Here is a 12,435-nt window from a genome sequence, read left to right as displayed (position 1 = left end):
CGATAACTCAACGAGGACCACATATATCAGGGCTTCGTTGTTTAACTTGCACGACCGATAGCCGGCTATTTTCTAAACGCGCAAAATTGAATTAACCGCGCGAACGACACGCAGCGACAAATACAGCCACGGCGTTTCGATAATTGAACTTTAATTGCCAGCTTTCGCCAATGAGTAATCGCGTCTCGCGTACGCGATACGTTTAACGCATGCTTCCACGACCCTTAAACAGACGATATCTCATTAACGAGATTGCCGCGATTACTTTCCACCGGCTTATTCGAGGAATTCCATTAACGCGCGCGCGCCAACTCCTCGTATGAGAAATGTCGGAGCCGGAGCGTTGAACGCGGCAACCCCATCGTTGCGCGTATACCGTCCCTGGAAGATTACCATTGACTCCGTAAAATCGAAAAACCTGTTCCACGACCGTAACGATATACTAATATCTCGGACCTAGTCGTCGTTATCTGCCCATTCGCCTCCCACGCGCGTGACCCCGAACGAGTATCGGCACGGGCACGAATGGTACAAGAAGAAAACAAAGGGGGTACTGGCGAAAGGCGAACCGGCCGAAGGGGTGGCGGGTATACGGAGGTGGAGGACGCGGAGTAAAAACAACGGCTACAAAGATAAAAGCGAAAGCTAGAAGAGGAGGATATGAGACGACGGGACGAAGGAACGGAGTCGAAGCTGAGAAACTGAGAAAGAAGAAGAAGAAGAGGAAGACGACGACGACGAAGAAGAAGAAGAAGAAGCAGCAGCGGTGGTCGCGGCGGTGAACCACGTGATCGCAGCGCGTTTTAATTGGTCGGGAGTGCGGTCTGCGGTGCGATGGAGGGAGGACGAGAGACAGACAGGGAGAGAAAAAGAGGGAAAGGGGGAACGGAGAGGGTTCGTTAGGGTTGCCACAAGGATTAGACAATCGCGAGGTTGTACGAGGAGGACCGTTGCGAGGGCGGGCGCTGCTTCTGCCCCACCAGTAACACCTTCCAGGATGGGTACACACACTTGTGGGAATTCCTGCGGGACGTGGCCCGACCACTGGCGTTTCACGCACACTCGACGACCTCGCTGCACACGCATTCGCGTATCCATACGGACACCTATTCGTGTTAAAAGACGAGAACGGTGCCGCGCTGTAGAGAAACCGAGAAGGAAGAGGAACGGTAAACAGGGAAAGAAGGAGAGAGGATCCGCCTCCGTAGACGCGTTCTCCTCTTCTACGTGGGGGACGAAAAAGCTCAGTTATAATTGTTGCACGCCGCGAGCTGCACCTCCAGTCCCTCCGTCTAATTGTAACCTCCTTCCGCATCGCAGCGGACGCATCGCAACGACCACGCGAAACGTCCGCGTTTCCTGCGTCCTCGACCGACCTCCTTGTCGACTGACCTCCTCTGGTTGCCTTCTGTGGCCAACAGCCACAGAAATTACTGTGATTACCAGGATATACGAGGGGCTACGGCAACCTTCGAACGGACTACCGATGCCGTGGAGCGCTTCTGCCGCACGATCGACCTCCACCGGCACCAGATTCCCTCGATACTCGAAGGATCTGTAACGGCAGCTTCTCCTTCGTAACAATCTTGAACCAATTTCGCAGCGATCCGTCGTGAAAACGATGATCATTGATCTGTGTGCTCGAAACGCTCGTTCGCAGTTAGTCCGTGAGATCCTCTGACTCGACATTTAAATGTCACTTTGTGCATGGTGCGCCGCGGTATCGTCGGTCGATTAAAACACAGAGGTTTCGTGTAACCATAGTGCACAGACTCGTTGATATATATTTTTATATCTATCGCAACATAGTTTGTCAAGACTGAAGGTGTTTCAACATGAATTGCGCGTATCAGTATTCGCATCCTGCTCATCCGCAGAACGTCATGACCATACCGCCGACGGCTGTCCAACAACCTCAACATTCCACGGATACCGAATATCTAGAGGTAAAGTTTGTCAATAATTATTTGTAAAAATTAGCGTCGTCGAGACTATGCTGGATTAAAGTAGTTTATACTTTCTGTCAAGCTGCCAGTAATGTTTGACAGAATCTATCAACAGCATCTGCTCCCTTCTGCGACGACATCCTGGGCGGTCCAGCAACACCCTCCCGTTAATTGTTCATCTCCCAGTAGCGAAAGAGGCCAATGCGAAGCCTCACGCACCCCCGAGTCTCCTTAACGCGTTGCCAATTCATCAGCGCTCGTTGAGAATTCAATTTGCGCGATTGCCAATCGGATCTCGCAATTGAATTTCACGATCCACGGTCGGGGTCATGGAAAAATTTGGCCAAACACGGAGAATCTGTATGGCAAACGCTTCGTTGCTTACGCAGACTCGCTTGTCAGCGATTGTACAAAGTGACGCGACGCTCGCGCTCTGTCACGTGGAAACGTGGTTCGAAAGCTCTCATTAACCAGCGTAACGATGTTCGCAGCAATAATAAATCGGAGTTGATCGGTTCGCGTGAAAGGTTGCGGAAAAAAGTCTACTTTCACGAGGCTAAAGGCTTCACGAACGAACCAACGAACGAACGAATCGTCGCGGAAGAGAGAGGCGCACGAGAAGGAGAAAGAGAGACGTAGCTGGGGGATATTAATATAAGGGCTCGATACGTAATTATAGTGATTACCGTATTGCCAGGGGGCGGACGAGGGCGTCCCTCAGTTTGCACGTCATTTTGCAATCTCAACTTCCAACGAACATGCGCGCGAATTTGTCGGCGATCCTCCATCAGGCTAATTGTTTCCCCCTTTTTGCGCTAATTCTTCACGCTCTCTTCGCTCCTTTTGTTCAAAGTACCGCGTGTCCCGGAAGAAAGCCACCGTCGCCACCTCACGCTTTAAATACTCGTCATCATTCGCTGACATGTCTCTGTTTCGCGCGAATCCTGTCTCTTCAGGCTAAGATAAGATAAGTTTGTCTACTCGGTGGAATATTTCGCTACGATATTTGGAAATTTGACAAATTCTGTTATGACAGTTTTCGCGCGATTTCTGCCTGAAAGTAAATTATCCCATTGGTTTTTAGTCGTTTGGTAAACAGCGAAATATATAGTTACATCGACAGTTCGACGATCATAACTTTTCTACCTATTAATTTCCACTCGTCGAAAGGTAAGAAGTTTGTTGAGTCAGTGTTAACAGGATGATTACATCTGTAATCGGCATAATTCAATGATCCCTACATCGTACTTTATCTTTGGAAGATATTTCGTGGCTTACTTTATTAGTTCTTGCACGATAGCTTCTCACGCATTCAAATAAATCTACCATATGGTTATACGAATCATTTCCTCGTTTTTCACATCTTTTCTTTCTGTGTTCCAATGTACGCAATATTTGTTCGTTCTTTCGTTACTAAATGAAAGATTGATAATCACGTAATGTAGAACAAATTTGATTATTCTGTAGAAAATACGAGACTAGACTTTTACAATGTCGAAGCTCACTTTACCGTATCTGTGGAACGTGGTGTCGTTCATTATCATTACGATAGCATTCCACAAACGATCTATAATTATTAGTTTCTTTAACAATTACGCTAATCTTTTCCTATATTATCAATTGCGACTGTTTTAAAATTAAACAACGATTTACGCTATTTGCAGAACAACGTAAGTTGAACTTAATGGCTATGTCGTCAAGCATAATGTTACCTCGACAATTCGCCTATTACGATTATTCGCGTGTAAATAGTCGATTCCAGCGCGAGTTCTGTTATTCTTCCGAGCGTTCGTGAAAGCGGCGCGAGTTCCTTGTTTGCGGATTACGCGCCGACAGAAAACCGAGTACCGCATGAGTTACGGAGGATCGGCTTCTCTCCTCCATGTGGAACACCCCATAAATCTGGCCAAGAGCGTCTCTCTATTCCGGACCACGATACACACGGAACCGCGAGTTGTACGCCAGCCTCGGCCCGGCCAACGAGTCCGTAAATCAGTCCTAGACAAGTTTCTCTTCGCCTTGTTTCACGGCAAAACTAGCTGCTCGACCTTAAAAGCCTCAAAGAGACGCTGCCGAGCGCCTCCTCTTCCAGCCGTTCGTTCGCACAGACGAATCGTCGACAACGGTCAAAACAAGCCACGCAAGTATTTATTTGTTCGTGGCCGGTGTATCGTTAGAATTCTTTTCGACGATTAAACCATGACACGTCTGGGCCGTTTCGCGCTGAGAATAAATTTTATAGATTTCTCGTTCAACTTTGGATGTCTCAGGAAGTGAAGATTCTCGACGACGTCGTACGTGTAAAGGGACCCTCGGACGATCTGCACGTATCGTCGATGTAACGCTAAGTCGAAACTGACCGTATCGTGGAACGTCGATATTTATTAACAAAGTTGAAATATTGTCAGTATCATTGATCGCGTTAGGTTTGATACAGACGGCCAAGTGTCTCGCGTTCTAACGATCCGCTTAAATACAAATTATCATTCTGCTTAAATCAAGCGTACAAGTGCACGCAAACGTACGCGGCGTAAGCATCGATAATAAAGTCTTTGTCTCCGATGTTTGGCATAAGCAGGATCGTGGAAATGCGTAGCACAGAGAGTTAACAATCGCGTGCAGCAAACGAAACATTGTAAGGCTATATGGTCGAAAGAATGTTTGCACGTTATCAACGCTCTTCCATTACATACTTCACGCGAGTGTTTGATTTATGAAACGAGCATTGGAACAGGTTGACACCGTGTGCCCGTGCTAAAATACTGCTTTTTAACTGCACTCGTTGCCCGACGCGCGGACTATCATTACACCCTACGAGTTAAATATTTTCAGAGTCACATTGAAAACAGTCCGCAATTATTACGCTCTTTTCTCATTATCACGAACGCGATAAATTACGAGCGTGTTGTATACGCGATGGTTTCATGCCGACGGTTTAAATCGCCTTTTTTACCAACATAATCGGCTGCTTCTTCTCGTCAAAATCCGATAGCGATAGACTAAACAGGATACGGGGATCGTAGTGGTTATTAAGCACAAAGCACCTTTTCGTGGGCCAAGCAGCCTGCTACGTAGCTGCTACAACGATAGCTACACGACTCTGGCTCTAGTCTGCTTTGGTGAATCTTCATTTTCGACGGTCCCAGCCGCTATATGCGAAGCTGGTTCCTTGGTAATTATTAGTCCATCAGCATCTCCCGATGGCCACATGGCCGTATAAGAGGCAAAAGGCGAGCTGGTTCCAACGCGGACCATCTTAGCATCGCGAGGCCGCCCTGTCATTATCCGCCCCCGTCAGGCCCGTGGGCCCCATTTCCCTTTCAACCCTGTTCGCCTCGTCTCTGTGCCAATCAGCGATCCGTCATTTCATAGACCCGATATCGTTCTATCGTTACCGAGAAAATCAATCGTCGCTCGTTCATCGACTTTTCTCATCCGATCTTTCTTCTTCCTGCTTTCTCGTCTCTCTTTCGCCTCTATCTGTCTTTCTCGAAAAAAAATCGTCCACTTACGTTCGCGTGTACGTGATCGGACTACTCGCGATGCTCAAGCTAATAAATAAGGTGGCTGGTTTTTATACAAAAATCTAAAAACGTGGATGTTGGAAACGAAGGGAAGAGAAACATCGATCAGAGAGACAAAAAAAAAAAAAAAACAACTGAACACCCCTCGAGGAGAATCTCGCACCCTCATTTGCACGATCCAATGCCGTTTCCTCTTTCAAAGGACGTTAACGCCCGATTCTGCTCCGGTTCATTGTAAAACATCCCTTTTCTCGCTTCCCATAACAGTTGCCGTTATCCTGTGACCTCGAGAGCGGGTGGGGTAGATCGCACCTTTTGTTGCCCGATTGCACGCGATCTACGCATCATCGTCTCCTCGAATCGGTGGGGGATGACCTCCGATAATGCCTCGCGTTCCGCGAAATATTTGTTCGTCGATTAGAACTTGTATCGATCCTCGTAGTCCTCGCGAGCAACCAGGTAGAAAATTAAGATTCGAAAGGAACGTTTCTACGTTTTACCGCTAAACGCGAGGATTCGGAAAGAATGTGAAAGTTCAGGATTGGACGCGAAGATTCGCAATCGAAATTTAGGGCACAAAATTGGATACGAGCATTCGGAATAAAACGCGTGAATTTAGAACCGAAGATTCGAAATTTAACGCGATTCGACGCCATTTCATAGTATTTGAATAAAAAAGCAACGCTTGGAATACAAAGCCATGTTGCTTTTTCCACCTTCTCACGATCTACGTTGCGCATTTTACTTCAGTAATTTATTAATCAACCGATCGAAAATTGTATCTACTGTCAGAAAAAGTGAATCCAAATTTCGCTGTATTGTATCTTCTTTACAAAACCGTACGAAAATACTATTTCGACTATCAACGATTAATGTAAAGGTAATCTCTCTCGCAGGATAGAAAAAGATTCGATCCCGAAAGAGTTAAACGTAAATCGTATTTATCCAAACGTCACTATTATTATTATTATTATTATTATTATTTACAATTAAAATAACAATTTTCAAGAGCACATATTCGTCGTTAGCCCATAGCCAAACTGGGAATTGTTAAGAATAGTTTTCTCTCGACGTATATACCTACCTGGGTTATTCGGAAGGTTAGGAAATCGATGATCCTTGCGAGACGTCAGCTATAAATTAACCGCGGAAGTCACGAACATGGCTTAGAAAATACCTTGCTTGTCCCAGCGACGAACGACGAGGAGCAGTTATGAATGGACCGCGATTAGACGGTCGCTTCGCCACAGTGGCGCCTCGATTCTCTTCCATTATGGAAAATTAGGACCTAATACGATCCCAACGCGTCTGTTTCTACGCTAACCATTGGCGTAGTTTCTCTACGTTAGTCCGTATCAATTTGTAATCGTATGAATCTGCATTATGCAGAATGACGTGACCAAGCTAGCTACTAAAAAGATGATCGAATACGCCACTGGGACCAGGAGTCATAATAGAGCCGCGTTCCTTGTTCGCTAAAATTTTATCCAGTATACAGCGGGTTGCTTTATGCGAGCAAGTCGATAGCATTTGAAATTCAAACTCCTCGATTAAAATCACATTAGACGGTCGTAAGACGGTATTCTCGTGATCTTCTTGCGTTCCCTTTTCATGGATCTCGCCAACAACGTCATAATGCTCCGAATCTAACCGCGGCTCGCTCAAATCGTCGCAAATGTCGTTGTAGATTAAGCGATAATTTATTTCACCGGGCAAAAAGTCGATCAAGATCCGCGCACTTCTTCAGCAACGTTGCTACCGTAAGCAGAACGAGACGCGTTCACACAGACGTCCGTATTCCCTTTGTCTATGATACGACGTTCGTGGAGCGATGCCTCGTCGATACGCGCTGTCAGTCATAACTATTACGTTCATCTAATGAAGAACAAACTTTATTCTAGTCGAACCTATCTGACGATCTTTCGGTAATTTTTTTTCTTCGCAATTTCTTTAATTTACGTGAACACGTAATTAGCGTGCGATCTTCAAAAACACGAATATATCTGCAAGCTTATTTATTTATCGCAGCAGGTAACGTAAGTGATGGTAAATCATCGGACAAATTTCAGAAATATTCTTTAGTTTCCCCTCTCTTTCGATCAACGGGGTTGATCAATATGGTTTCCGAGCAACTCTCGAGTATTCTCATACTCGTAGCCGGTAGCGCATATTTTTGGAAACGAAGTTTACGAAACGAAAATTAGCCAATGCCTAGTTTCGATCTGTGAAAGTTCGGAGATGAGAAAATACCAGGCCCGACGAATACAGGGGAGCGTGACAAATCGGAAAAACGTACGGTTTCCGCAAACGCGTGGATTCGATTTGTATATCAATTACGCAGCCCCGGTCGATGAACTTTGCTGGTTTCGTTGGTATCAGATAGTGGCATGTTGGTATTTAAATACCGGCGACGTGCATACCGTTACGTCAAACATCGAGGCTCGAGTTAATACGACAACTTCGGGTCACGTAAGCCTCCGCTTGGAACAGGAGACGAGCGTAAGAGAAAGAGCGAGAAAGGGAGGCAGAGGTAGGGACAAACGTGGAAAGTCCGTGGTGGATAGAGGTGAAACGCCGAGAGGGCACCACCAAAGTCGTCGTACGCGTGCCTCCTCTTCGTGGCGATGCGGTGCGCGCGCATTTCACGGTTAAATTATCGAGGGGAGGGTTACGGATTGGCGGCGGCGGCGGCGGCGGCGGTTGAAAAGAGAGAGAGACAAAGAGAATACTTCGGATGGAACACGAGGAAGAGGGACGACGAGAGAGCTGGAGGCAGAGAAATGGGGAAAGAGAGAGAAGAGGAAAGAGTGGGAGGAAAATCGGTGGGGATAAATAAAGCGAAGAGGAAGCGGACACGGCACGGAGGCGGTCAGGGGCGGTAACTGGTTTTCCCTGGGTTCCGCCCAGCAAGCTCTGCCCCTTTTTTGCCCGGGGGCCGAAGTCCTGCTCGCTTCCCTACTACCATTCCCCTGTCTGGTCGGGGCAAAGCCGATCGGATAGCCGGCAGTCTGTCACGGGGCGAAGAACGGGAACCACGTTAACCGGTTTGCCCGACGCACCACGACGTTTCCGATCCACTCGCTTTTTTATCCAGCCGACGGCCGCGGACACTGCCTCCGAGGCCTGCGACTTTTCCAATCTTCCTTTCAACCAACGAATTCCAGTTTCGAATCATCGAACCGTCGGTGAACGCAAGTGAAGTGTGCATATTGGACAGAGAGAGACTCGATATCTGAGAGAAAGATAACGCCGAGGACCGCGTCGTTCGTCGAACTCGCCGAAGAACAGCAGACAGGATTCCGCGAATTGACGAGTATAGCCGTTGATACGCGTCAACGAGATGTTGACCGACATGACACCGGCTGCGGCTGGCCAACTTTACCCGCAGCTACAGTCGATCGCCAAGTCACCGGTGCACGGACATGTGGTGAGTCCTCGATCATCAATTTCATCGAGTTTCTTGCGCAGATAGTTGTTCGTTCGCCAAGCTTCCTGCCACGATCGTTGTGTTCAAATCAACGTTATTATTCCAAAATTCTCTCGCTACGATTGGTAACAAGCGGCGCAACCATCGAGACTTTCGGGCTCCCGATCGCTACTAAAAATAAGACGCCAAGATTAGAAGTTAACTAATGGTCAGATTTGTTCCGCGACGGTGGTCTTTAAAATGCAGGCCAGCCGTCAGAGGCAAGGGTAGCTGTCAACCTCTGATCTCCCTAAGGCAAGGTCAATTACTCAGCCTCCTTCCAGATAGGGATCTTAATCCGTTCAGGTAGACCACGAATCGTTGATCTCGCAAATCAGGTGCTACTGTTCGCCTTGTCACCTTCGTCAGAGCTCTTTCGGTGGACTACCCGATAAAATCAAAGGTCCTGTTGGAAGATCGACCAAGCGGAGAATTAAGCGCACTTTAGACAACGCCGTCGGCATCGCCGCGAAACTTTGAACGCGACTCGGAATTTTATCTGTCGGGTGATCATCGTGTAATTTTCAATTTCGGCATCGATGGACCAGGCGCTTCAAGAGGCATCCAGCAAATTTTCGAGGGTTAGCTGCATCTTTTATGGCATAGGTACAGTGGACGCGGCGAAAAATACGAGCGACGTCTTGGTTGCACAGATGCTGGCCATTTCCGCATCCGCATTGTCGCTTGTACGCAGCGAGCCTTTCCTCGACATTGTCCGGCAACTACCTGCGAGCATTATCAGCTCTGTAATCCGCCAGATTATCCGGGATAATCTGTCCTGTTTTGACAGAAGCAACGATCTCCGTAACCGCGAGCTGTATCCGATAGAAACCGTTTCGAGCAGCTTTTGTGCCTTCTCTCTGGCACAACACGTGTTCCACTCTCTTCTCTCGGCTTTGGAACTTTTTATTTTATGACTCGGCAAGAAGGACGCCGTTGCTCCGCTGGCCTCGGCGAGATGATTTACGAGTCGATGTAAAAAAGTAATTAAATCCTCGGCATCGAAAAAGAGACTCGTACGAGCGTTAATTAAGTCAGCAGAAAAGTTTCCTGTCGGTGTGTCGTGCCGAAAATTAATCTCGGTGAAAAGTCTTGTGCGTCGCTCGTTCCAGCTCTCTTCCTGCTTCGTCTCGAACTCCGCTTCGCTTATTTCGCTCGGTATGCTTGGTATACCGCGATCTGATTTCCATAGCTCGCATAGCTGACTTTCGAAACGAGAGAGCACAGGTTCTCTTGGGTATTAAAACATCGATTCGCATTGCTATAACCGAGAACGCCGAGACAAATATAAAACTGCTCGACAAATACTCGCCGTCTCGTCGACGCGACGTTCAGAATGTTGCGACCAGTTTATTTTTCTCTTCGTCCCTTTGCTTTCGTTCGCGTTATTGAAGCACCCAATCCCAATGTATCGAGTATCCTTGATATAATAGTTCTTACGCAAGGTTCTCAGGGATCAAAGGGACTGGCCTTTACCTGTGCACCCAAGGAGCCAATTATTTGTCTGCTGCTCTTTGTGCACCAAGAGGATCCACTTGACAGGATGCGTGGGATGGTAACACGATACCTACTTCCTCTCGTCACTCGATCCTCGTAAACGGGGATACGTGACCAAGAATTTTCTCTTTCATACTTCTGTCGTTATCCTCTGTGAACGTTTCCTTTCGTTTCTGTCACAATGATTTAAACGTTCGTGTTTAAATTGTCTGCTCTTAACAATAGTAGTATCGTTTACTAGCAAAAGTTCCTATCGAAACTTTTCATACCGCAACGCGATGGATTTTCATCGATTCTCGGCTAATTAATTAATCAGGCGACGATGGAACTTTCTCTCGTCAAGTATCTATGTTGAACTATAAGTAATGTAACTGGTGACTAAGTCGTACAAGACTTTATTTCGATACATACTACATTGATCGGCGAGCATTATCAAATATTCATCAACTAAACTCGCTGCACCCCGTCGCTATCCAATGCTACACATATTTCTTTCTAGTTGCTTGTGTACTTATTACTTATAAACCTTGTACAATCAGAGACTGGTCATTCTTATTCCTCGATTTGCAAAGGCGTATTACGCAAGTTCCTTTTTTCAAAAATAAACTGCTGCAATTATGGTATACATGGTTGTGGAACACGAGCAAAAATTCCCCAACGAAACGTCGGATTCGATCGCTAACCTTCGAGGTACTCGGGCGATCAAATTTTTATTACACGAATACGTGCGCGATTAACGTTCACGATTGACGTGAACTCGAGAAACGAATAATTTGTTTCCATAAATCGATCTGTTAAAACAAGACGACGCGAATAACGATACATTGGAAAAGGAATTTCAAAAATTAGCTCGTTTCTTTCTAGTTGCTTACGCACTTGTAACTGCTTTATAATAAAAAGCTGACCGCTTTTATCCCACTCCGATTTGCGAAGACGCGTTACATGGTTGTTTTCTTTTTAGAAAATAAAGTAGTACAATTAGAATACACGGAGGTTCCGCTCGAAAATCCTCGGCATGTCGCTCCACTTCACTTCCACGCTGGTAATCCGATAATCCGATTGGCAGGGTAAAAGTGTCCTTTTAAACGACGTCCCGTTGACATTTTCAAGGATGACAATGGACTGCGAACGGCCACGGTATACACCGTTCGTCGCAAAAATACGTCGTTCGTCGCGCTGGAGGGGATGAAAGCACGGCATGGCCTTTTTATGACCTAAGAGGATTTACCTGGAGCACCGGACGCGACGACGATGTCACCCTAATTTGTCTTTTCTGAGAACGAATTTTCCGTCGACCGGAAACTTCCATTCTTCGAGCGACCACAACGCTTGTCTTTGCTCGATATGGTTTTGCCCGATGACGAGCAGAAATGCTTGGTTTATATCACTGGAAGAAATAAAGATGACAGAAGGAGTCTCCCCTCGATGGAAAAAAAGGCTTCGTCGTTCATTGCTCGACGACAAAATCCCTTCGAAATGGCGTCACGCCTACCAAGCAATAGGCTTTGCCCGGGTTTAATGAATTATTTTTGTGGAGTACGTCGCGAGTTCCCGACGTGTAAACACCCTTTCGAAAACTCGTTCGTGTTGGTTGGAAACGCAGGGTCCGAAAGTGGCAGATGTTCGGGGTGACAACATGGCCGCCTGCTCGATGTGCACGTCTTGGAAAACCGTTTTTGCGTATGATCGATCAATTTCGTGGCCCTTGGGATGTCCTTTGTCGAGCCAAACATTCTTTTTCTTTCTTCCTTTCTTTCTTTTTTTTTTCTTTTTTTTTCCAAAGTTACGCGCTTGCGAACGGTTCTCGATAGTCATTGTGCGCGTTGCTCATGCAGTTTTCATCAGGTTTAACGACGTTGCCGAGCTGTTTAAAGCGAGTTCAACGAATTAGAGCGAATGCTTTTTCCACGGAAAAAGATTGCTGCAACTGGCCGAGCGGTTCTCAAAGGTACGAAGCGTAAGATATTCATTACGGTGCGCTCTCGGTTTTCATTAAACGGTC

General features: G+C 46.7%; 1 protein-coding gene across 2 annotated transcripts in view; it reads left to right on the top strand.

Annotated features, from left to right (window-relative positions):
• The window catches only part of LOC126872544 (transcription factor Sp9), a 57,455-nt gene that overhangs the window by 22,943 nt on the left and 22,077 nt on the right, over positions 1–12,435 (top strand). The window contains exon 1 of one of the 2 annotated variants that reach the window (XM_050632627.1): positions 7,765–8,897. The exons of the other annotated variant lie outside the window; for it this stretch is intronic. Within the exon in view, the coding sequence (XP_050488584.1) occupies positions 8,811–8,897 (87 nt within the window). The 5' untranslated portion in view covers positions 7,765–8,810. Of the gene's footprint in view, positions 1–7,764; positions 8,898–12,435 lie in introns of those variants that run through there. 2 annotated transcript variants of the gene reach the window in all.

The sequence above is a fragment of the Bombus huntii genome, chromosome 13, assembly GCF_024542735.1.
Source record: "Bombus huntii isolate Logan2020A chromosome 13, iyBomHunt1.1, whole genome shotgun sequence".
In the NCBI taxonomy this organism is placed as follows: Eukaryota; Metazoa; Arthropoda; class Insecta; order Hymenoptera; family Apidae; genus Bombus; species Bombus huntii.
The sequence above is the reverse complement of the archived record's forward strand: the minus strand, read 5'-3'. Positions and strand labels throughout refer to the sequence as shown.